The sequence below is a fragment of the Coenobita brevimanus genome, chromosome 76, assembly GCF_032717465.1.
Source record: "Coenobita brevimanus isolate Jiangsu-jjx chromosome 76, ASM3271746v2, whole genome shotgun sequence".
Classification (NCBI taxonomy): Eukaryota; Metazoa; Arthropoda; class Malacostraca; order Decapoda; family Coenobitidae; genus Coenobita; species Coenobita brevimanus.
This window is the reverse complement of record NC_137029.1, coordinates 15,146,955-15,171,307: the sequence shown is the minus strand read 5'-3', so window position 1 is coordinate 15,171,307 and position 24,353 is coordinate 15,146,955. Positions and strand designations below refer to the sequence as shown.

Genomic DNA, 24,353 nt, shown 5'->3' with positions numbered 1-24,353 from the left:
GATTTACGAGGATTGAGTGTATATGCCCGTATATATATATATATTTATATATATATGTACAGTAGTCCCTCCAATATCCAATGTAATAGAGCCAATGGCATGTCCGGATAGTGATCCCGTCCGGATATTGGGCCCCAGCCTTCTGGACTTGTACTTATGGACCCTAACTCAGAAAAACACCTATACAACTCCCTCTGGACATGCATAGCACCTGTTTAAGACCCAAATCACACCAATAAGGGACATAAAAGACTTAAATATGCGCAAAAGAGCCATAAAATGAGGTTTTTGAGTTAGGTTTATACAATATTAAACATTCTGGGTACTTACAAGAAGTCCCTGACTCCTGGACTGGTAGTTATGGACCCTAACCTAGCCTAACTCAGAAAAACACCTCCCTACTGCACATGCATAGCACCTAAGACACTATTCACACCAATAAGGGACATAAAAGAGTGAAATGAGGTGTTAGAGGTAAGTATGGAAAAAACAGTACAGAATAATATGAAACATTCTGGGTACGTACAGTGTCCCTGGCCATCTCGATGAATAACCCGCCTCCTCTCAGACTCTGACAGTAAGAAGGAGTTCCTGAAGCACTTGCAGTACACCGTTCATGAAGTCTTGCACGGAACTTAGTCATTTGCTCTCAGAATTCCATTCTCTTAACACTGCGTGCTCTTGTCTTACTTACGCTCCATTGTACCTTAAAGAAATAAGTGTTGCACTCTGCACTTTAAGTCTTTCCACTCTTAAAACCATTTTCTAAACAAAACACACTCAAGTTAATTTACATTACATTTACAGTCCATTAAATCTTTGTCTTTTCACTCAGAACTCTAATTCCTTAACACTATGCACTATTTTTTTCACTGCACAACACTGTAAAACTCAAGTCGAGTGGTGACTCCACCGTGCCTGATGTGCTGGGCTGTGGCTCGGAGCATGAGGGCCTGTCTTGGGGAGGCAATGGAGTGGAGCCAGGGCTGGGCACAGCAGGGGTCACAGGCCTGAAAAAGCTGTCAATCGTTGATTGACACAAGGAATGACGATTTTGATGATTAATGATGCGCCGCCTAAAAGCGGATACTTCCTCCACAAGTCCCAAGGGCCCTATCTCCCTGTCGCAGTCTGGGTGCTCCAGGTAGTCCAGAACGAACTCTAGGTGTTCCCGGAGTGGGCTCAACTTGGGGATGGCTGGAGTAGTGTCACGCTGAGAGGAGTCCGCATCATCATCGCTGTCATCATTGGAATCTTCAAGCTGGGTACTGACGCTTGCAACTGAAGATGTGATCTCGATATCAGACATGGTCTGATACCCAGGATCGCCCTCGTCTTCATCCAACCACTCATGCACTTCATCCAAATCAACATCGTTGCCATGCGCACGTAGACGTGCATGGAAGTCATCCACGTCAAAACCTAGGAAATTGTGCTCCACATCCGTTCCGAGAAGCAGATGAGACCAACCATTTTCTAGAGTCTTGACAGGGATTTCCTTCCATGCACTGGCCCAGTTGTAGATGGCAGAGTTGATGTTGTAGCGGCAAATGTTTTCCAAAGTCCGCTGGCCTCTCGTGTCCCATCCCTCCCTGCACTCGTCCTCGTCCTCGAAGACAACCATCACCTTGTCCAGGAACTTCTGCCAGTACAGCCTCTTCGTTGCCACGATCGATAACTCCTTGGTCCATTGGTTGGATGAGAGCAGTAGTATTAGGTGGCAGAAACATGCACCTAATGCGCCCATTCTCAGCCACCAACTCCTTGTCGCACAGGTGGGCAGGTGCATTGTCGAGAAGGAGGGCCTTTACCTGGTCGCATGGGATTCCCAGTTTCTCCGTCTGGTAATGGATGACCTCCTTGACGAAATGGCGGTGGAACCAGTCTTTGAAGATTACAGCTGTGAACCATGCTTTCAAGGAATGGTACCAGACAACAGGAAGGACATCCATCACCCCATGGAGACACCGAGGCTGCTTTGCACGGCCAACCATAACGGGCTTGAGCCGGTGCATGCCATTAGCATTGGCACAACACAAAGCAGATATCCGTTGCTTGCAGAGCTTGCAGCCAGGTACACGCTTCTCCGTCTCCTCAGCTAGAGTGTTCGTAGGCAAAGAGCAATAGAATAAGCCAGTTTCGTCAGCATTGTAGACTTGACCGAGAGTTAGGCCCTCCCTGTGGATCAAGTCCTTCACCTTGTGCCGAAACTCGTCAACTCCATCCTTGTTGGAGTCCAAAGCTTCGCCTTGAGACTTACGGTTGGTAAGGCCATGTCGTAACTTGAACGCGAAGAGCCAACCTTTAGATGCCTTGAAGTCTAGGGTGTTGTGAAGCCTTGCGAACTTCTCAGCAGCAGCCTTCAGCTCCGTGCCACACACCATCACACCAGTTGCACGTTGCTGTCGATACCAAATCAACATGGAGCGGTTGACTTTAGCACACTTGGGAGTAAACATCGCCTTCCTCTCCACTTTGCATTTGCTTTTCGACGAGAAATCAGCTGTGTACTGCATGAGTTTGTCGCGGGATTTCTTGATATCAAACAAAGTAGACCGGGCCAGGTTGAATTCATGTAGGATACGTGATGTAGGCCATCCTGCATCCACCTTGTCCAATATCTCCCTCTTTTTCTCCAGAGTCAAAACCACTCTCTTCCTCTTCTCAGGCGGTGGGGCCATCATCACACACACGAAGGAGAGGCACGAGAGCAGCAGGAGAGCCTGCAGGTAAGGCACCACCACAAAAGCGAGCACGTGGGCGGCCATGACGACGAGCGTGCACACACAACAAGAGATGGGCGATAAGTGGGGAGGATGCAGGGGCGCTCTAGCAGACGTCAGCGGAACAACGCACCAAAACACAGCTGGCCCGCGCCGCGTGCGCCAACTTCAAATTACGGGCAGGAAAAAGTCGGATTTTTTTCAAATTTTTTGTGGTTTTTGGCCCATTTTGGGAACATTGGATCCTGGGACGAAAATCCAGTTATTGGGGATATCCGGAAAATGGGCGTCTGAATATTGGAGGGATTATTTATATTTGTGTATATATATATATATATATATATATATATAATGTATATATATGGTACATATATATATATATATATATATATATATATATATACAGGTAATCCCTTAATTCACGCGAACTTTTTCACGCGATTTTGGTTATCCATGAATTTTTCGTACAATAATTAAAACAAAATTATAGTATTCAAATAAATTATTTTAATATACGAGAAATAAATAAAATATAAACATGCCTACCTGCTGCCTGTGTGCATACATGTGTGTGTGTGTGTGTGTGTGTGTGTGTGTGTGTGTGTGGAAGGTTGGTCTACGATGCACCACACAGTCAGTTTGAATCCGATAGTCGAACCGTGCATGACTCGCGAGTCGTTATTTGTGGCTTATTTTTCTGCCTTCCAGTGATTGCTTGCCTTGTTTGCCAACATGGGGCCTAAACATAGTGCTAGTGATGCATGTGGTAACACACCAAAATGGACTCGTAAAGTGATGTCGCTGACAGAGAAAGTTAGTGTTGGGCAAACTTAGGGAAAGAATGTCGGTGACAATTCGCCGTCAAGACGATTCCCCATCATTTATTTACATACCAGTTTATTTAGCAAGTAGAGTACACTAGTTTTTTACTTATATGAGTTATAAAATCCCCCTGAAAATTAGTTATTAAAGTATTAATTAATCAATAATAAGTATGTTTATAGAATGACGGGGAATCGTCCAGGGTGCGAATTGTCCTGATGGGGAATTGTCCATATTTTGATGGTGAATTGACTCGACGGTGAATTGTCTTGGAATCGTATGTTTGGGGTGAATGAGTCAACCCTTCGTACAATAAAGAAGGCAGAACATAGCATATGGGAGGCAGTGTGGGCTAGTGCATCAGACTGTGCTAAAGTGTCTCCACCTACGCCTGTGAATTGTCTTGGAACTGTATGTTTGGAGTGAATGAGTCAACTGTTCGTGCAATAAAGAAGACAGAGAATGTAGCATATGGGAGGCAGTGAGGGCTAGTGCACCAGGCTGATAGTGTCTCCACCCGTGCCTGTGCTTCTCAGTTTTCAGTGGTAAATTTCTTACATTTTTGTTGTTTTTCATACTTTATGCTAGTTTATTAGGTGTATGTAGTGCATTAACAGTATTATTCAGATGTAATACACTTAATACACATGCGTAATTATGTGCACACATGGGCAGAACGTATACGCGAATTTACCACACGCGAAGGGTCCGGGAACATAACCCTCGCGTGAATTAAGGGATTACCTGTATATATATATATATATATATATATATATATATATATATATGTATATATATATATATATATATATATATATATATATATATATATGTATATATATATATATATATATATGTATATATATATATATATATATATATATGTATATATATATATATATATATATATATATATATATATACACATACTGTACACAGTATAATCTTGATATAATGAATGCGGGATAAAACGGAAGCTTGAGAAAACAGAACAACTTTGTTCCGTGAGGTATTCTCAACATACCAGAAGTTTTCTGTTCTGTCACGAGGCGTCGGGTTTCATAACGAAAACAAGCCGGTTTGTCCGAGGCCATGGAAAAATTGTGATGCATTGGAACGTTTCTGGTCGATCACGAAGCGCGAGACTTTGTCACAGGCCGCAGCAACAGACTGCTTTGTTCCAGGCTGGGTGAGGCTGCTCACCTTGCCTCAGTCTACCAGGAACCGCTGCATCGTTCATATCTTCTCTCCATATCTTCTTTTGGAAATAACCAAACCAATCATTTGCCATGCCTAAAGTGCAGGAGAAAAAAGAAAGTGTGAGGCTTTCTCTGGCCCAGAAATTGGAAATAGTTGTGCAGATTGAGCGTGGTATACCAGTGAAGATGATCATGACCAACTATGGGGTCAAGAAAACGCAAGTGTATTAAATTCGCGAGCATAAGAAGGAAATCAAGGAATTGAAAGTGTTGCCAGACGCGAGTGCTAGTTCTTGTAAGAAATCAGCATTTTTGGAAAGGCAGCCTCTAAAGAAGCCTAAATACAGTAAAACCTCCATATAACGGACTTCAGTAGACTGGAATTCACTTTTATCGGCCTCGAGGAGCTACCAGACTAAATTCCTATACAGGTAACTCGCACGGAACACGATCTCACGGAACGCGCTCGCAATTATACACGGTAAGGGCTGGGATACATATTAGACAACGTAAGATTAAAAAACCATTATGAAAACTACAAATTAACGCAGGAGAGGCCTTTGAAAGATCAAATCCTCAAACGTCACCGCAGCGCGCGGTTTGTTTTGATTACGTGACGATCTAGGCGGGAAATTATTCAGTGAGTGAGACATTCCCGAGCACAGTAGCACAGTATTTGTAAGTTAAATATTTACAGTGCTGTACTGTTCTGGTAAGTTTATGTGCAACTTAAAGTACTATTAAATAACGTTAAAACAAGAAATAAAGTCTTATAACCAGTTTACCTGATAGGCGTCAGAATATTGCCTTTTTTATTTGTTCGTTTTTTCCACAGTGCTGTTCAGTATTTGTAAATTAAATATTTACTGTTCTCGTATGTACTGTACTTGTAAGCACTTAAATAAAGTTAAATCATTAAATAAAGCCTTGTAACCAGATAACCCGAATTATATGATTACCCATGATCGGCGTCGGAATATTGCCTTTTTTGTTTGTTCGTTAAACTCTTACTGTACTGCTTTTCTACAGTACTGTATTTGTAAGTTAAATATTTACTGTTCTGGTATGTACTTGTAAGCAATTAAAGCATTAAATAAAGCCTTGTAACCAGTTAACCTGATTTATATGATTACCCACGATCGGCGTCGAAATACTGCCTTTTTTTTGTTTGTTCGTTAAAGACTTATAATAAGAGAAAAATACATTTTTGTCTTGGTATCTTTACCTATTTGCTCAGGTTTGCTGTAATGGTTTGCAACTTGTAGAAAATTGTGAAAACTTTCAGGAAGTGAACGAAAATCTGGGACATGACCTTGACTTCACCGTCTCATGTATCATCTGTCATTTCACCACCGGCTATCGTGATGAGTGGATGTACGATTTTTTCGCTCGTGGCCATGCCTAACCACACATAGTTACACCCATTATCTCGACCCAGACAGAAAATACAACCTTTTTCCTCCCTTGCAAAACACAAACAACCACCCTGTTTACGAGACAGCAATATATATTGCGAAAATAACAAGGTAAAATGATAAAGATGAACGTAAAATGATTGAGAAAGATGAACATGTTATGACGGAAGAAATACGTTTTCCCCGTCTGTAAACGTATTTATTTCTGCTTTGTATCTGTATTCGTAATAATTAGACTTATTGTTAGTTTTGAAACTGCATTACGATTCTATTTTTAGCCATTCTCGTGGTGTGGGAGCTGGAAGTTGTGACGCAACTTCCTTATTGCTAATCGGACTGACCCTCCACTTTATTCTCCCGCGGCAGAGTCTAGCCTTGCAGGACGTGCAGTTTTCTCATTTAGGACTGATAATTCAACTCTTTCGCTCCCTTTTCCAAGCATGGGCACAACGATAACGTAAAAAATAACTCGAAACTACCATAAACATATATCAAAAAGGTGAAAATGTATTCATAACATTTTTTTTTTTTCCAGCCATTCCTAACAGATTAGGTACTGAAATCATTCGATATCACAGTACTGCATTTCTAAGTTAAATATGTACTGTTCTGGTATGTACTTGTAAGTTAAAGCACTGGTACCAGTTAACCTAATTTATTACCTATGATCGGCGTCGGAATGTTTCCTTGTGTTTACGTACAGTATTTGTGTGTTGAAGTTTTGCTCAGGAGTACTGTATTTGTGAGTTATAACATTAAATAAATCTTCTAACCACTTAAAGTGCTTTCTAGTGACAGATAACAGCAAAACAACACATTTGGGGGGTCTAGGGAGCAAAATACGGAGTAGTTTAAATATACGCGATTTCGCACCTAACACGGCATGGTAGGAACGAAACCCTCGTGTTCCGTGCGAGTTACCTGTATATCGGAAAAAGTCCGATAAAGCCAGAAGCAGTCCAGACTGCCTGACCACTTCAGCTATGTTCACCACAATAAGGTAAACAAAAGACATATTTGTCAGTGTATAGTACAGTATTATTACAGTATATATAATATACCATGTGATTAATGTAGTGAAGTTATAACACAGTAGAGTACCACAATGGTAGTCAAAACAATTTGAAAACCGTTCATGTGATCTGGACTAATGTCTGATATATCATAAAAAGTCCGGATTAGCAGAGGGAAGTCCGGATGTCGCTTTTATTGGAATTTCGCATTTTTCGGAATGGTTTGGGCCCCAATTAGTCCGTTATAGTGAGGTCTTACTGTATGAAAAACTTTAGGAGGCTGTGTTTAAATGGTACCAGCAGCAGAGAGCCCAGGGTATGCCAGTGTGTGGGCCTGAGATAAAGAATGCTGCTTTAAGGTTTGCTGAAAAACTAGAAATAGAAGATTTCCATGCAAGTGATGGCTGGATCTCTAACTTTTCAAAGTGGCACGACATCGTTCATAAAAAGGTAGTGGGTGAGCGTTGCAGTGCTGGCGTTGCTAGTGTGCAACCATTCATCGAGAAAATAAAGGCAATACAAAGTGAAACTGGCCTTAAGCCCTGGCAGATTTATAATGCTAATGAGACGCCTCTTTTGGAAGGCATTGCCAGACAGCACACATGCCTCAAGACGCCAGTCCAGTGTCCCAGGCCACAAGCAGAGTAAGGCACGAGTGTCAGTGTTGCTGTGTTCCAACTCAGATGCAACCCACAGACTGCAGCCTATGGTGGTGGGGACCACAAAGTGACCATGTGTGATGCAGCCCATTATGGACAATCTGCCCGTCTACTATGATAGTAATGCCAAGGCCTGGTTTACAGGTACCATTACCAGGTCTTGGTTCTTCACTAAATTTGTTGAGTCTGTGAAGAACTCTCAGATGCGTGTTCACAATTTGCGGCCGGGACAGGTTAAGACATTCCTTCTCATAGATCAGGCCCCAGCGCACCGCTCAGAGGAGATCCTGGTGATGCACGACGGGCAGATTTGGACCATGTTTCTCGCTGCCAACACCACTTCCATCCTACAGCCCATGGACCAGGGTATCATCAATACCTTCAAGAGGCATTATAGGAGGCTAATGCTGGAGGATGTCCTGGTGGTGAAGATGGAGCCTGAGGCAGAAGAGGAAGATACGAGGGGAAGGAGGAGTGTGGAGGCATGGAAGAAATATGACATGCACGATATGGTTATCAGCATCCGAAAAGCCTAGGACATTGTAGCAAACAGGACAATCATTAATGGGTGGAATGCCTTGTTCTGGGAGAGGGACATGGCTCAGAGGGTGGAGGATGAAGATGCCAACTTCGAAGGGTTCACTGCAGAGGAGTGCAGGCAAGCCTTTCAGTGTGCAGGAGAGCCTGAGTTGGAGATGGAGGAGATCCAAGAGTGGCTGAACCTTGATGCTGGTGACCCTGGCTTCCACATGCAGGCCGAGGACGAGATTGTGGCCGAGGTGACAGCAGAGGAGCCTACACCCGACGAAGACATGACGGAGTTCACCAGTCCTAAGAAAGGAGCCTCCCATGCCTCATATTATGTAGAAGCTCTGCTGGACTACATCCTCGACTCGAACTGCGAGGATCTCCAGAGCTTCTACCCCCATCTGTAGGAGATGTGAAGAATAAAGAAGATCCAAAGGGAACTGTATGAGCCATGGCAGACAAAGATCGAGAACTTCTTTAAGCCATCCATGTCACGTCAACCCAGGGTAAGGAAGGAAAGCTGGACTTCAGACATTTCATTACCATCCACCAGCAGCCTCCCCTTCACAGAATCTGATGACCCAATCACCGACACCATCCCTGATGATCCCCAGCCCCACCATCACCCTAGTGCCTCTCCCAGTGCGGATGGAGGGGGACTCGGACAGTGAATAGGGAAGCATCATGCCTGACACATGTTTGGGGGGCTGTTTCAGGCATAATCGGTAGAGCGGCGGCCTGCAGTCCTAATGGACCCAGGTTCAAATCCCGGCTGGGGCAGGGAACAGTTTAAGGATTTGAATTTCATAAAAAGCTGACTTTCCTCATCTACCAGATGACCCGCCGACATGTCGTAAAAATACCTCCTCTAATACCATTACACCAGTCTTGTGTGAGACAGCCCTAGCATGTATTCAATATGGATGGTGGGTGTTAGCGCTGAAGTGGTGACATGTGGAGATGTAGGAGGACTACTGGGCCTTGGGTTAGGCTACTGCCCCCGAGATATAGGCCCTGAAGCCTTTGCCCAGAGTTGGACACAAAAAAAAATAAAAAGAAAAAAAAATCATATTCCCCCTCCATTTCGAGGTGAGCATTTTACTATTTTATTTATTATTATTACTGTATTATTATTATTATTATTATTATTATTGTGGGTTCTGTCTGCTCTGTGTGTATCATTATGACTAGCATAGGCAGCATGTGTGTGTGTAGCAAAAGAAGCTATTTAGTAGCAACTGTGTGTAGGCTTCAGGTCACAAGTTAGGGGAAAAATATCGGAAAAATCGCAAGTTTCCGGAATATTCCGTTCCATCTATGGTTTTGGAATGGATGCTTGAAAAAGCGGAATATTTGATAAAACAAAATAGTGGTTAGCTGAATTAGTCCATTATATCAAACTTTTACTGTGTGTGTATATATATATATATATATATATATCTATCTATCTATCTATTGCCAGACGCATCAATCCCGTTTGGGGTGGCCACAAACAAATCGCCTCCAAGTCGCCCTGTCCCCCGCCATTTCACTGCCCTGCTCCCAACTCACACCCCCCTCTCTCATATACCTCTCCACCCCATCCCTCCATCTCATCCTCGGCCTCCCCCTCCCTCTTCCCCCCTCCACCTCACTCACATACACTCTCTTCGTCAGTCTTTCACCCTCCATCCTCTTCACATGGCCAAACCACCTCAGTGTGTTCCTCATAACGCTTCCTATCACATCCACATCCACACCACAACGCTCCTTTATATCCTCATTCGTCAGACTGTCTCTCCACGTGACTCCACAGGCTCCTCTTAAATAACTCATTTCCACTGCTCTCACTCTTGACTTGTGTCCTTCCAACAATGTCCAAGCTTCACTTCCGTACGTTAGAGTTGGTATCACATTACCGTCATGTAGTAACTTTTTCACTTCCATGCTCACTTCCCTGTTTCTTATCACTGCTTTCAAAGAACCAGCAACCTTTCTTCCCTGCTGTACCCTTTCAAGCACTTCAGCCTCCAAACCTCCATCCTTACTCATCACACTACCCAAATACTTAAACGTACTCACATTTTCCAATTCCTCACCATCTAACCTCGCTGTACATTCACTAACTTCACCTCTCTCAAAGACCATCACTTTACTCTTCCCTACATTCACCTTTAGGTTCCGTTTCTTACACACTCTCTCAAACTCATCCACCAAGCCTTGCAGCTCCCCTTCGTCTTCACTCAACAACACAGTATCATCTGCAAACAACAGTACAGGGAGTTTCCAAACACTATCCTCTCTCACCAAGGCCACTCCAACATCCACTACCCTACCTTGTACCTCTTTTATTACCCCATCCATGTACAGATTGAACAACCATGGAGACATGACACATCCCTGTTTCAAACCAACTTTCAAAGAGAAAAATTCACTTAGTTCACCATCCACACGCACTGCAGCCTTTGCATCATCGTACATACTCTTCACAGCATTCAACAACTTCCCATCTACTCCATATATTCTTAACACTTTCCACAATCCTTGTCTATCCACCCTGTCATATGCTTTCTCCAAATCCATGAAAGCCACATACAACTTCTTTCCCTTCTCCAGAAACTTTTCCACTAAAGATCTAAGAATGAATATCTGATCTACACAACCTCTTCCCTTCCTAAAGCCTCCCTGTTCTTCTCCAACTAACTTCTCTGTTCTTTCTCTAACTCTGTCTATAAGTATCCTACCATACACTTTTCCTATTATACTAAGAAGACAAATGCCCCTATGATTACCACACACTTCTTTTTCCCCTTTTCCTTTGTACAAGGGAATAATTATACCTGACTTCCAATCCTCCGGGACTCTACCTTCCTCCCAGGCCAATCTGCACATCTTCCACATCCATTCTTCTACTATCTCTCCCCCATGCTTCAGCATTTCACCACACACTCCATCAATTCCTGGGGCTTTCCCCAATTTAACTTTCTTCATTGCTTCCACAACTTCTATCCTACTGATTTCTTCCTGTCTTCTCACCTCCCTCCTTCTCCCAGCCATTCCCCAGCCACTTATACTCGCATTACTTCCATCCTCTACATTCAACAATTCCTTAAAGTGTTCTCTCCATCTGCTCACTTTTTCTCCCTTCTCCACTAGTAATTTACCATTTTTATCTTTCACTCCCCTGCTAACTTCACTTCCACCCTGTCTTACTCTTTTCACTTCTCTCCAGAACATTTTCTTACAGTCCCTCCACTTTACACTCAAATTCCTTCCAAATTCCTCATCCACTCTCTTCTTACTCTCTCTTACTAATCTTTTCACCTCTCTCTTCCTTTCCACATATAACTCTCTCTTCCGCCTCTCAACTTCTTCCACGCCCCTATTTCTCATCCATTCATTGTATGCTTTCTTCTTTTGTGCCACAGCCTGTTTCACCTCTTCAGTCCACCACGCTGTTCCTTGCACCCCCTCCGTCTTCTCTTCCTTCCACACACCACATCACATGCTGCACATATTTCTTCTGTAAATATCTTACACACACCTTCCACGTCTCCCATCTGCTCCAATTCATATTTGCCCAATCGTTCCTCCACTTCTCTCTTATACTCTGCCTTTTTCTCATCCTCTTGTAACCTTTCCACTCTCCTTGCAACTACTCCTTCCTCTCGTCTTTCCCTTCTTCTATTCCTCCATCTCACTTGCATCCTAATTCTGGCCACCACCAAGTAGTGGTCAGAAAGTCCACTCCCCCAACCTCTATACACTCTTGCATCCTTTACACATCTTCGCATCCTTTCATCCACACACACATAATCAATCATTGCCTTCCTTTCATTCAGTTCACCACCCACCCTGCTTGTCATAAGAGGCGACTAAAAGGGACACTTTTATCTACATTCTTTTTGCCGTGTCTCTTTCCCTTGCACTTTGTCTGTCCTAATCCTCTGCCTTTTATTTTCCTTTAGTTAATTTCTTCTCTTCACTGTCTGGTTCCTGCGAGCCACTGGCATTGGCTCCAGGGTAAAAGATTTTTCTGCCTAAGAAATCTTGATGAACTCTGGTTATGAAGCAAGGGCCCTCAGTTCCGTGCAGCCCTTAAGTGAGGAAGGGGTGCTAAGAATCCCATGGTGTAGGAATAAGTTTATACATCCAAAAAGAACCGTAAGAATAGGAAATTGGAATGTTCGAACTCTCAACCAGGCTGGTGAAATGGAAGAACTTATTTCAGTGTTCAAGGAATACAATATAGATATTTGTGCTCTTACAGAAATGAGGTTGCTTGGAGTTGATAAAATGAATTTGGAAGATGGTATTACTTTGTTGGTTTCTGGTAGAAGTGATGGAAATCATTACCATGGAGTAGGCTTATTGTTGAGTAAAGATACTTGCAAGGCACTATGTGAGTTTTAGTCAATTAATGAGCGCTTGCTTTATGCTCGTTTAAAATCTGACCATGGTAATATCAGCATGATGGTACGGTACGCTCCGACAAATGAGGCTGCTGATGAAATGAAGGATGACTTTTATGAGAAGCTGCAGGATGTAGTGAATAAAGTGGCAAGACATGATGTTTTAGTTTGCATTTGTGATTTTAACGCAATTGTAGGTAGTAGTAGGGATGGCTTTGAAGGTTGTATGGGTAAGGAGGGTGTTGGTATAAGAAACGAAAATGGGGTGCGATTTGGAAGCTCTTGTTTGGCAGATGACCTTATAATCGGTGGAACTATCTTTGAGCATAGAAAAATACATAAAACTACTTGGATTTTACCATGTGGTAAATATTGTGACCAGATTGACCACATTGCAGTTAGCTGAAGACATAAAAGTTATTTGCAAGATGTTTGTGTAAGGAGGGGGGGACAGATATAGGTAGTGATCATCAACCTGTTGTGTCAAAGATTAAAATAAAACTTAAAAGAAACATTAATGGTAATTGTACAGGAGGTGGTAAATATGATATTGATGAGCTGAGGAATGATGAGAACACCAAGGAAAAGTTTCGGTGAGAATGTAGGAACAGGTTTCTAGTCCAGCAGACGTTGATGGAATCTGAAGACAATGATATTAGTCAAATGTGGAGAGATGTAAAAGAGGTTTTGCATGAGAGTGCTAAGGTTACTATTAAGATAAAGGGAAAAGCGAGAAGGAAAAAGTGGATGTCAGATGAAACATGGAACGCAATTCAGAAAAGGAAAGAGACGAAGTTAAGAAGTGAAGAACAACATGTTGATGGCCAGTTAGTTGAAGTACTTAGAGCAAAGTACTGGAGCTTACATTCTGAGGTAAAAAGACTCGTTAGAGGTGATAAGAGGAGGCTATATGATGAAAAGGCAAGAGACAGAAATTAAGTTAAGTAAAAATGACGGTCAGAGCACAAGAGCAGCGTATCAGGCCATAAAGGAGTTTACTGGGACTGAAAAGAGAAGGAAGAAAATATCTGTACGAGACAGAAATGGTAACTTGTTGACTAAAGATTTGGATATAAAAGGAAGGTGGAAAGAGCATTTTGAATCTGTTCTAAATAGACCAATCCCAGCTGAAGAACATTTTGCCAGCCGAGGGAGATTTGCAGATGGAAACTGGGGATATAACCTTGGAAGAGGTAACAAAATCTATAAAGGAATTAAAGAATTTTAAGACCCCAGGAGAGGATGGAATATTTCCTAAAATGCTGAAGGTGGAAAATGATGAGTTGATAAATGCGTTTTTGAAACTTTTTAATGTGGCATGGAATAATGGTGCAATTCCAGAAGAGTGGAAAAATAGAGTGATTAAAAAAATACCAAAAAAAGGAGATTTAAGTTTGTGTGGAAATTGGAGGGGGATAATTTTGACACCTGGAGTTGCAAAAGTCTTTTTTTCAAGATCTTGTTGAACAGAATAAAGCCAGTAATTGATAAAATTTTAAGAGAAGAACAAGCGGAATTTAGAAAGGGTCGAGGTTGTAATGATCAGATTTTCATTGTAAGGCATCTAATGCAACAAGCCAATGAGATGAAAACGCCACTTAGTATGTGTTTTGTGGATTTTGAAAAGGCGTTTGATAGTGTTTCATGGGAAGCTATATTGAAAATCATGTGATTTTATGGTATACCAGAAAAGTTTGTAAATATTATTAGTAGCCTGCAAGAAGGTACTTTCTGTAAGGGAATGGTGGGTGATTCTTTGAGTGATCCATTTGAAGTTAGGTCAAGAGTGATTCAAGGAGGAGTTCTTTTGCCTTTGCTGTTTGTTTTGGTAATGGATTATGTTATGAGATAGGTTGTAAGGAGAACAGGTGCAGGAATTAACTGGAAAGAAAATGAGAGGCTGATGGATTTGGACCATGCTGATGATATTGTACTGATTTGTAGAAGTATTTGCGAGATGCAGAGGGTGCTTGGTTGTCTGGTGGAGGAAGGAGAAAAAGTGAGATCAGTAATAAATTGTGGAAAGACTGAAATTATTAATATGAATGTGGAGAACCAAATGGATTGTGTAATTGGGGATAATTTGGTGCAGAATGTAGAAAACTTTAAATATCTGGGAATGATTGTATCATCTAATGGATCATTAAACAATGAAATTGAGGAGAAGATTAGACAGGCTTGGTGGGCTGTTAGAATGTTGAAATCTGTTTGGAATAATAATATGCTGTCGGTGCATACTGAAATGAAAAATTACAAGTCCATGGTTAGACCAATTTTAATTTATGGACATGAGTCATGGTACAGTACAATTGCAACAGATCAGATAGTACTAGGATTTGAGAATAAAATACTGAGAAGGATACTTGGGGTAAAGTGGCAAGACAGAGTTACAAATGAAAGCGTAAGGGATATTACAAGAGTGGAACCAGTTGAACCAGTTGATGAATATGTGAGACTGTCTTGCTGGAAGTGGCTGGGGCACATATATAGAAAAGAAAGCAGTTTAATACAGGATGTGCCAGAGTGGACTGCTAGAGAAAGAAGAGGCCGAGGTAGGCCAAGGAAAACCTGGTTGAGGGCAATGAAAAGAGAAGCAGGAGAGGAGTGTTGGTGGGACCTTAAGGAGATGGCAAGAGACAAATATTGGTGGAGAGAGTTCATTGAGGCCCTATGCATCCTGTGGGGTGCCACAGGAAATGATATATATATATATATATATATATATATATATATATGTATCTTTACTCAAATGCATGCCATTGCATTAGGCAGGAGAGGGCCAACAACTAATGCAATGCCGCAAATCACTTCACCCCCCTTAACACTGGCCGGCCTCAGATGAGGTGGTATCATAGGTCTGGTACATAAGAGGCGGGCACAGCGGAGGATGGGAGGAGGGGAAGCGACCACCAGTTACCCCACAGACTTGCCAGAGGTAGGTGTCGCAAGTCTTTGCTCCTTATCTAGGCCCCTCTCTGCCCCCAATTTGCCTTCGTATTTTGTGGCCCGGTGGCAATATGGGAAAGAGAAGGGACTTGAGCAAAGAGAAAATTGGGTCCATAACTAACATGTGCAAAGCCCAGAAACCCACAAAGGATATAGCCAGACTTTTTGGTGTGAGTGAAAAAATAGTGGGGAGGTTGACCAAATGGTTTCGTGATGGCGGAGAGGTGATAACACCACACCACAAAAGTCATCCTGGGAAGGCCCAAAAAACATCTCCCCACACTTTGACTATTATCAGGCATCAGGTAGATGCAAACCCACGTCTCACTGAAGGAACAAAACCCTTGGTTGCTGGGTGAGATGTCTGTAAGGACTGTGCAGTGATGCATGCATGATGATCTGAAGTTTCACAGCCACCGGCCAGTGAAGAAGTCACTCCTCACCCTTCTGCAGTGGGAGCATAGGGTTGCTTTTGCCAGGAAATACAGTCAGTGGGATAACAGCAAGGTGGCAAGATGTAATCTGGAGTGATGAGGCAACATTCATAGTTACTGGGAGCAGAGGTGGCAACATAAGTCAGCGCCCCGGAAGTGATCGGCTTGACCCTAAACTTACGTGCAGTACTGTAAAACATCCTGATTCTTTAATGGTATGGGGATGTTTCTCATTCTTTGTGGTCGATGACTTAGTAGTGCTTCCAGCTAATGTAATGGTGGTGTAACTTTAGAAGTAACCAACGTTACCAATTTTCATTATGTTACGTCCCTGAACTATTCTAAGACTTACCTTTTAAGCCCAGTTTGAGTTGGGGGAGCAAATTTTGTAGGGGTAGTCATATAGTGGCTTAGGTTAGGCTGTTCCTCAGTAACGGATGAATGTTACGCCATATTGGCTGGTGCAGGCGTGTGCATTCAGTCTGTGTCAGGCCCTGGATTAGGCCTAGGTTAGGTTAGTTTAATGCAAAATAGTGTGTTTTTAATTAATCTTGATCTTGATTTTGGGGGATAAACCCACTTTTGGAAATCTTACTCAAAATTCCAAAGAGGGGATTTTCCCCCAAAAATGATTGTCAAAACTAATTCAAGCACAGTATTTTGCATTGGAAACCATAAAAATAATAAGAAAAGAAAACGTTGGTTACTTTTAAAAATTTACTGTAATGGTGAACCAGTACAACTACCTCGAATTGCTATGTAATTATTTACCCAGTTCTTTTGAAAAGTGCCAAGCTCAAGTGTTTCAGCAAAACAGTACCCTTTGCCACATGGCCAAATCCGTGAAGCAGTGGCTCAGTGATTGTGAAATAGAGGTTATTAATGATTGGCCAGGCAACTCACCCGACCTCTGTCCTATTGAAAATCTTTGGGGCATCATAAAGCGTCACCTGCAGGGCAAGGACACCTGCAGCCTCCCCAAGCTCAAGGCCGCCATTGGAGAGGAGTGGGCCAATTTTGACCCTAACACCCTTAAGAGACTAGCTGATTCAGTTCCTTCACGCTTAAAGGAATGTGTTAAGAGGTGAGGGAAGCCCATGAATTACTAGGTGAATGGTACATTTTTTTTTTTATCATGTTTACCCTTTGATTTGCCCCAGCCTAATGCAGTGGCATATATATATATATATATATATATATATATATATATATATCTGTCTATCTATCTATTGCCAGACGCCTCAATCCCGTTTGGGGTGGCCACAAACAAATCGCCTCCAAGTCGCCCTGTCCCCTGCCATTTCACTGCCCTGCTCCCAACTCACACACCCCTCTCTCATATACCTCTCCACCCCATCCCTTCATCTCATCCTCGGCCTCCCTCTCCCTCTTCCCCCCTCCACCTCACTCACATACACTCTCTTCGTCAGTCTTTCACCCTCCATCCTCTCCACATGGCCAAACCACCTCAGTGTGTTCCTCATAACGCTTCCTATCACATCCACATCCACACCACAACGCTCCTTTATATCCTCATTCGTCAGCCTGTCTCTCCATGTGACTCCACAGGCTCCTCTTAAATAACTCATTTCCACTCCTCTCACTCTTGACTTGTGTCCTTCCAACAATGTCCAAGCTTCACTTCCGTATGTTAGAGTTGGTATCACAATACTGTCCTGTAGTAACTTTTTCACTTCCATGCTCACTTCCCTGTTTCTTATCACTGCTTTCAAAGAACCAGCAACCTTTCTTCCCTGCTGTACCCTTTCAAGCACTTCACCCTCCAAACCTCTATCCTTACTCATCACACTACCCACGTACTTAAACGTACTCACATTTTCCAATTCCTCACCATCCAACCTCGCTGTACATTCACTAACTTCACCTCTTTCAAAGACCATCACTTTACTCTTCCCTACATTCACCTTTAGATTCCGTTTCTTACACACTCTCTCAAACTCATCCACCAAGCCTTGCAGCTCCCCTTCGTCTTCACTCAACAACACAGTATCATCTGCAAACAACAGTACAGGGAGTTTCCAAACACTATCCTCTCTCACCAGGGCCACGCCAACATCCGCTACCCTACCTTGTACCTCTGTTATTACTGCATCCATGTACAGATTGAACAACCATGGAGACATGACACATCCCTGTTTCAAACCAACTTTCAAAGAGAAAAATTCACTTAGTTCACCATCCACACGCACTGCAGCCTTCGCACCATCGTACATACTCTTCACAGCATTCAACAACTTCCCATCTACTCCATATATTCTTAACACTTTCCACAATCCTAGTCTATCCACCCTGTCATATGCTTTCTCCAAATCCATGAAAGCCGCATACAACTTCTTTCCCTTCTCTAGAAACTTTTCCACTAAAGATCTAAGAATGAATATCTGATCTACACAACCTCTTCCCTTCCTAAAGCCTCCCTGTTCTTCTCCAACTAATTTCTCTGTTCTTTGTCTAACTCTGTCAATAAGTATCCTACCATATACTTTTCCTATTATACTAAGAAGACAAATGCCCCTATGATTACCACACACTTCTTTTTCCCCTTTTCCTTTGTACAAGGGAATAATTATACCTGACTTCCAATCCTCCGGGACTCTACCTTCCTCCCAGGCCAATCTGCACATCTTCCACATCCATTCTACTACTATCTCTCCCCCATGCTTCAGCATTTCACCACACACTCCATCAATTCCTGGGGCTTTCCCTGATTTAACTTTCTTCATTGTTTCCACAACTTCTATCCTACTGATTCCTTCCTGTCATCTCACCTCCCTCCTTCTTCCAGCCATTCCCCAGCCACTTATACTCGCATTACTTCCATCCTCCACGTTCAACAATTCCTTAAAGTGTTCTCTCCATCTGCTCACTTTTTCTCCCTTCTCCACTAGTAATCTACCATTTTTATCTTTCACTCCCCTGCTAACTTCACTTCCACCCTGTCTTACTCTTTTCACCTCTTTCCAGAACATTTTCTTACAGTCCCTCCACTTTACACTCAGATTCCTTCCAAATTCCTCATCCACTCTCTTCTTACTTTCTCTTACTAATCTTTTCACCTCTCTCTTTCTTTCTACATATAACTCTCTCTTCCGCCTCTCAACTTCTTCCACGCCCCTATTTCTCATCTATTCATTGTATGCTTTCTTCTTTTGTGCCACAGCCCGTTTCACCTCTTCAGTCCACCACGCTGTTCCTTGCACCCCCCTCCGTCTTCTCTTCCTTCCACACACCACATCACATGCTGCACATATTTCTTCTGTAAATATTCTACACACACCTTCCACGTCCCCCATCTGCTCCAACTCATATTTGCCCAATCGTTCCTCCACTTCTCTCTTATACTCTGCCTTTTTCTCATCCTCTTGTAACCTTTCCACTCTCCTTGCAACTACTCCTTCCTCTCATCTTTCCCTTCTTCTATTCCTCCATCTTACTTGAACTTTAACTCTGGCCACCACCAAGCAGTGGTCAGAAAGTCCACTCCCCCAACCTCTATAAACTCTTGCATCCAATATACATCTTCGCATCCTTTCATCCACACACACATTATCAATCATTGCCTTCCTTTCACTCAATTCACTACCCACCCTTCTCATCACTCGCCATGTATACCTGTGGATCATTTTATGCCTGAAGAGGGTATTGGCTATCACCAACCCCCTCCCAGCACAAATGTCCACTAACGCACTCCTATTCTCATCTATCTCAGCAGGCACACCCCACTCACCAACTATTCCATCCACCTTCACATTCCCAACTTTACCATTCATATCACCAATCAAAAACACTCTATCATTCCTTCCAAACATTTCCATGCACACTTCTACATTTGTCCAAAACTCTTCTCTCACTCTTCTAGCACGATCTTGCGTTGGCGCATACACACACACAATCGCCCACATTTGTATTCCAACTTTCAACTTTACCCACACAATCCTTGATCCAACTGATCCATACTGTCTTATGCTCCTCTTCATCTTTTACTCAAAACTATACATACTCCTTCTTTTGCCCTCTCATTCTCACCTACTCCTGCACATATACCCCATCCATACTCCCATTCTCTCACACTTTCTCCTCTCTATTTTGTTTCAGTTATTCCACATACATCCACTTTCGCATCCTCAAGCACCTGGACAATCTCTCTTTCTTTCACCTCATCATTTGCTCCCCTTACATTCCACGTTCCAATTGCAATGTCCTTTGTCCGGTCCTTGGTCGTCAACGTTTGGTCAGTCCTTGTCCGAGGCTTATTGTTTGTTTTTTTAGTTAGTTGTTTTCCGGGGAGGGGCGCTAACCCTCCACCAACCCTTTTAGTCGCCTTTTACGACAAGCAGCGATACTGGGGGAGAGCCTTTTTCAAATCTGTAGCATATGTCCAGCTTCTGTTTCAAGGTAAGCACGACACGCTTACGTTTAGTTTGCTCTTTAGGCATTTTGGAGTGTTGAAATTACCGTCCATCAAAGCAACACAACAGCAAGAGAGCTTGTTTACTGTCTGGTGGTAAAAAGCAGTCTGGTGATTTGTGGAAATTGTGGAGGGTGTGGAGGATGACTGAATTCAAGTAGTGGAAAGAGGGAAGAGGAGGGCTGGTTAAGAGGATTTACTAGGGATTTACATTAGCCAGAAATGCATTCACCTTCTTAGTCCGACTTCACCCAGCCTCGCGTGACACGATAAAATGGCGGTTTGGCGGTCAATTCAAATTGGCGCACAGTTGTAACTTACTGACATTTTTACCAGCCCTTGAATTTTCCCATTTTTCTGAGTATTCTGTTTATCTGGATACTGGTTAGCAGTGATTGTACTATATATATATATATATATATATATATATATATATATATATATATATATATATTCCAAGAAAGGTGGTTCCTGGATTGCAGTGGTGGATAAGAGGCATTGGTCCAAATCTGCAGAAGTGCGGGGAGTTTGCGCAGCGTGAAGCACATCAGTGTGCTCTTGTTAGCTTTCACTGTCAATCTCAATGCCTCAGCCCAGGCAATAATGATGTTTACTGCCTGCTGCAGGCCTGACTGACCATTGTGAAGTGTATTAGCACTACAGAGGAGAGAGTCATCATCCGCATAGACGAGCAGGGAGACTCCAGGGACTCAGGGAATGTCGAACAGCAAGACATCAAAAAGTACAGGGCTAAGAACAGGGCCCTGTGGCACACCACTGTGGATCATGGAGCAAGAAGATTGTACATTCCTAAGGGATACTGCAACTGTGAGGCCAATGAGGAACTTTGTACCCAGGGCAGGGCTGAACCTCTCACTCCCTTGGTGCTGAGTTTATGAAGCATCCCAGCATTAGGAGCTGAGTCAAATGCGCTCTGGATGTCGATAAAAACTTCCAGGAGGTAAGGGTGGTGGCATTATGCAGTGCAAACATGATGTTCAAGTTGGAGAAGGATGTCCACTGTGCTCTGACCTGGTATGAAGCCACATTGTTCCTCCCAAAGGAGACATGGGACATAATGTCCCAGCCACCATGTAAGTCACTTGTAGACCATGCATTCAAACACCTTGCAAATGTTGGATAACAGGGCAATAGGTCAGTGGGAGGAAGGCAGGGAGGGGTCCTTTCCAGATTTGGAGATGGGGAGAAGAAGGGACTCTTTCCACAATGAAGGGAATATGCCCAAGAGTCAGCTGTCACTGAAGGCAAAGGAGGGAATAAAAAAGGGGAGGTAGGAGGTCAGTGAGAATTTCATTTGGGACTAAGTCAGGGCCACAAGCTTTTCCACTCCTGATAGAACACAGTGCATGAATTTCTGATTCATGACTCTCCATTAAAACACTGTCTTCTCTTCTTCTGTTCTCTGTTCGTTTTTTTACCTTTGCTTCCTTTACTAACACCTTTTTTTTAGCTCTTTCATCCTTATTTGCATCTCTCGTTATCCAAACATCTTTGAACCCTTCCTTGTCCGATAATTTCCATGTTCTACTGATAATTTCGTGTACTGTTGCCTGAGACTTAAACTTTACCTTCAATGGCCTTGCCTCTCCTTCCTCGTACTTTCCTATCCTAAACACCTCTTCAATCTCTTCTTGAGCTTTGTTGTTTTCCTCCATGACTACTGATATTATTTCTTTAACTTTACTCAGTTCTTCTCTTTCGCTTTCTGATTTTATTGTCATATGTTTTTTGTTAACTCCTGAAATTATTACACATTTTTTCTTATCTGCTACATCCCTAACTAAAGATTCTCTACTTCTCAGCACCCTAACCACTTTCCTCTCCACCGTTTCCTTGCTTTGTTGTTCTGTAATCTCTTTCAAATTTACATTTCCCTCTTCCTGAATTTTCTTCCACCCCTTATGTTGCTCCTTGATTTCTTTAATGTGCTCGTCCTGTATTCTTGATTTGGATTCTTACTCATCTGCTTTGCTTTTCATCCTGTCTCTTTCTTCTTCCAACCTCTTATTCTCCCTCTTAAACTGTTTTATTTCATTTGAGGCTGATTCATTGCTCGCTTTTAATTCAGTAACTTCTCTTTCTTGTTCGTCACTATGTGTACAAATTTTTTCCAGTTTATTTTGCAGACTTTTGGTCTCGTTTTCCTGCTCTAGAGTCCATTCCTGTAACTCTTTAATTACTGCCCATACCTTTTTTATCTCCTGGACATTCCTCTCTGCTGTTTTCTCTACACCTGCTATTCTTGTTTGGTTGAACTTAATACTTCCATTTCCCACATCCTCTTCAGAAAAGCCCTCAAAGTCTCTCTCGCCAATTGTAAACAATGCATCGTCCCTTTCTGCCATGAGTCAGCCATAAGGAGACTTTCTATTTTCACTGAATCTTTTTATTTTTATGACCGAAACTGCGTTTTTTTTTTTTTTTTAACTACTGTCCGACGGGGCCACCACTCATGCACTCATTGACATAATCACAAATAGGCTGGTACTTCTTTTCGTTGCTGATTCAGTGATTATTTCCCCACGATCCAGGATAGCTTCGTCTCTGTCGGCGACCTGTGTGTGTGTGTGTGTGTGTGTGTGTGTGTGTGTGTGTGAAGGGCATGTGAATTTCTGTACAGGGTGGATGGGGCTAGTGACTAGGTGACATGATTCTGTACAGGGTGGATGGGGCTAGTGACTAGGTGACATGATTCTTTCTGGGGAAGACCCATTACCATCACCTAGGCCGAATCCTTTGAAGTCAAACACTGGTTCCAGTTCATCTGCCTCTTCTCTGTCCATTTCTCCTTCCTCCTCATCCCCAGTACCAGACACATCCAAGTCTCTAATAATACCTGCTACATTTGGTCTTTCCTGGAAATGTCTTTTTATTTTTATTTGTTTTTGCACCCTAATGCTGTTATTGTACACTTCCAACAGTTTAGACTTTGTAGCATTTAAGCTGGACAGGATTTCGGGTACCTCTGGCATGGTCCTGGTGTATGCCTTGATGGTGGTTACCAGCTCTGTTACGGTGGACAGGCAGTGAGATAATTTTTGCATGCTCATCTTGCCCTCCCTTTGCTGCTCTGGGCTTTCAGTCTCTTCCTCACTATTCATCTCTTCCTCTGTCATTTCCATCGCTGCTGCCTCCTCGTCGTAATTTGCCAAGAAGTGAGCATCAGTACACGTGGGTGGCATTTTCTCAGCCAGGGAGTAATGTCAAAGTGTGAATTTTCGTCCAACTTTGAGGACAACGGTAACTTTTCGTCGCATCGAAGCGTGAATCGTTGAAGTGCGAAACGTTGAAATATGAGGAAAGACTGTAGTTATTCATGTACTGTCATAATTGAAAATATTTTCCACGGTAGCAGAATTTTTTTCTTGTGATTTGTACTTTTTCACAGTATTAAATAAGCACACATGAAAACTTTCAGTGAAAATTCAGGCACTGATTTCATTGTGAAACAAACTTTCTGCATCCATTATTCACATGAATAGACACAGCGGTGGTCTGAGGCTTCTCTCACTGCATTTCCTCCTCCCTTCTCAACTCCACTATATTTTCCACTATAAATTTTTTCCTGTGATTTATGCTAAACTAAAAAAACAAACAAGAAGCCTCAGACAAGGACTGACCAAACGATGACGGCCCAGGACCGGACAAAGGACTTGGTAATGAGTACATGGAATGTAAGAGGAGCGAATGATGAGGTGAAAGAGAGAGAGATTGTCCAGGTGCTTGAGGGTGCGAAAGTGGATGTATGTGGAATAACTGAAACAAAATGGAGA

The 24,353-nt window shown here is 42.7% G+C and overlaps 1 protein-coding gene across 1 annotated transcript in view; it reads left to right on the top strand.

Annotated features, from left to right (window-relative positions):
• The window catches only part of Nep3 (M13 family metallopeptidase neprilysin 3), a 659,418-nt gene that overhangs the window by 119,384 nt on the left and 515,681 nt on the right, over window positions 1-24,353 (top strand). Inside the window, exons 3-4 of the mRNA XM_080279018.1 lie at window positions 2,309-2,318; window positions 15,407-15,434. Coding sequence (XP_080135144.1) covers window positions 2,309-2,318; window positions 15,407-15,434 — 38 coding nt within the window. The remainder of the gene's footprint in view (window positions 1-2,308; window positions 2,319-15,406; window positions 15,435-24,353) is intronic.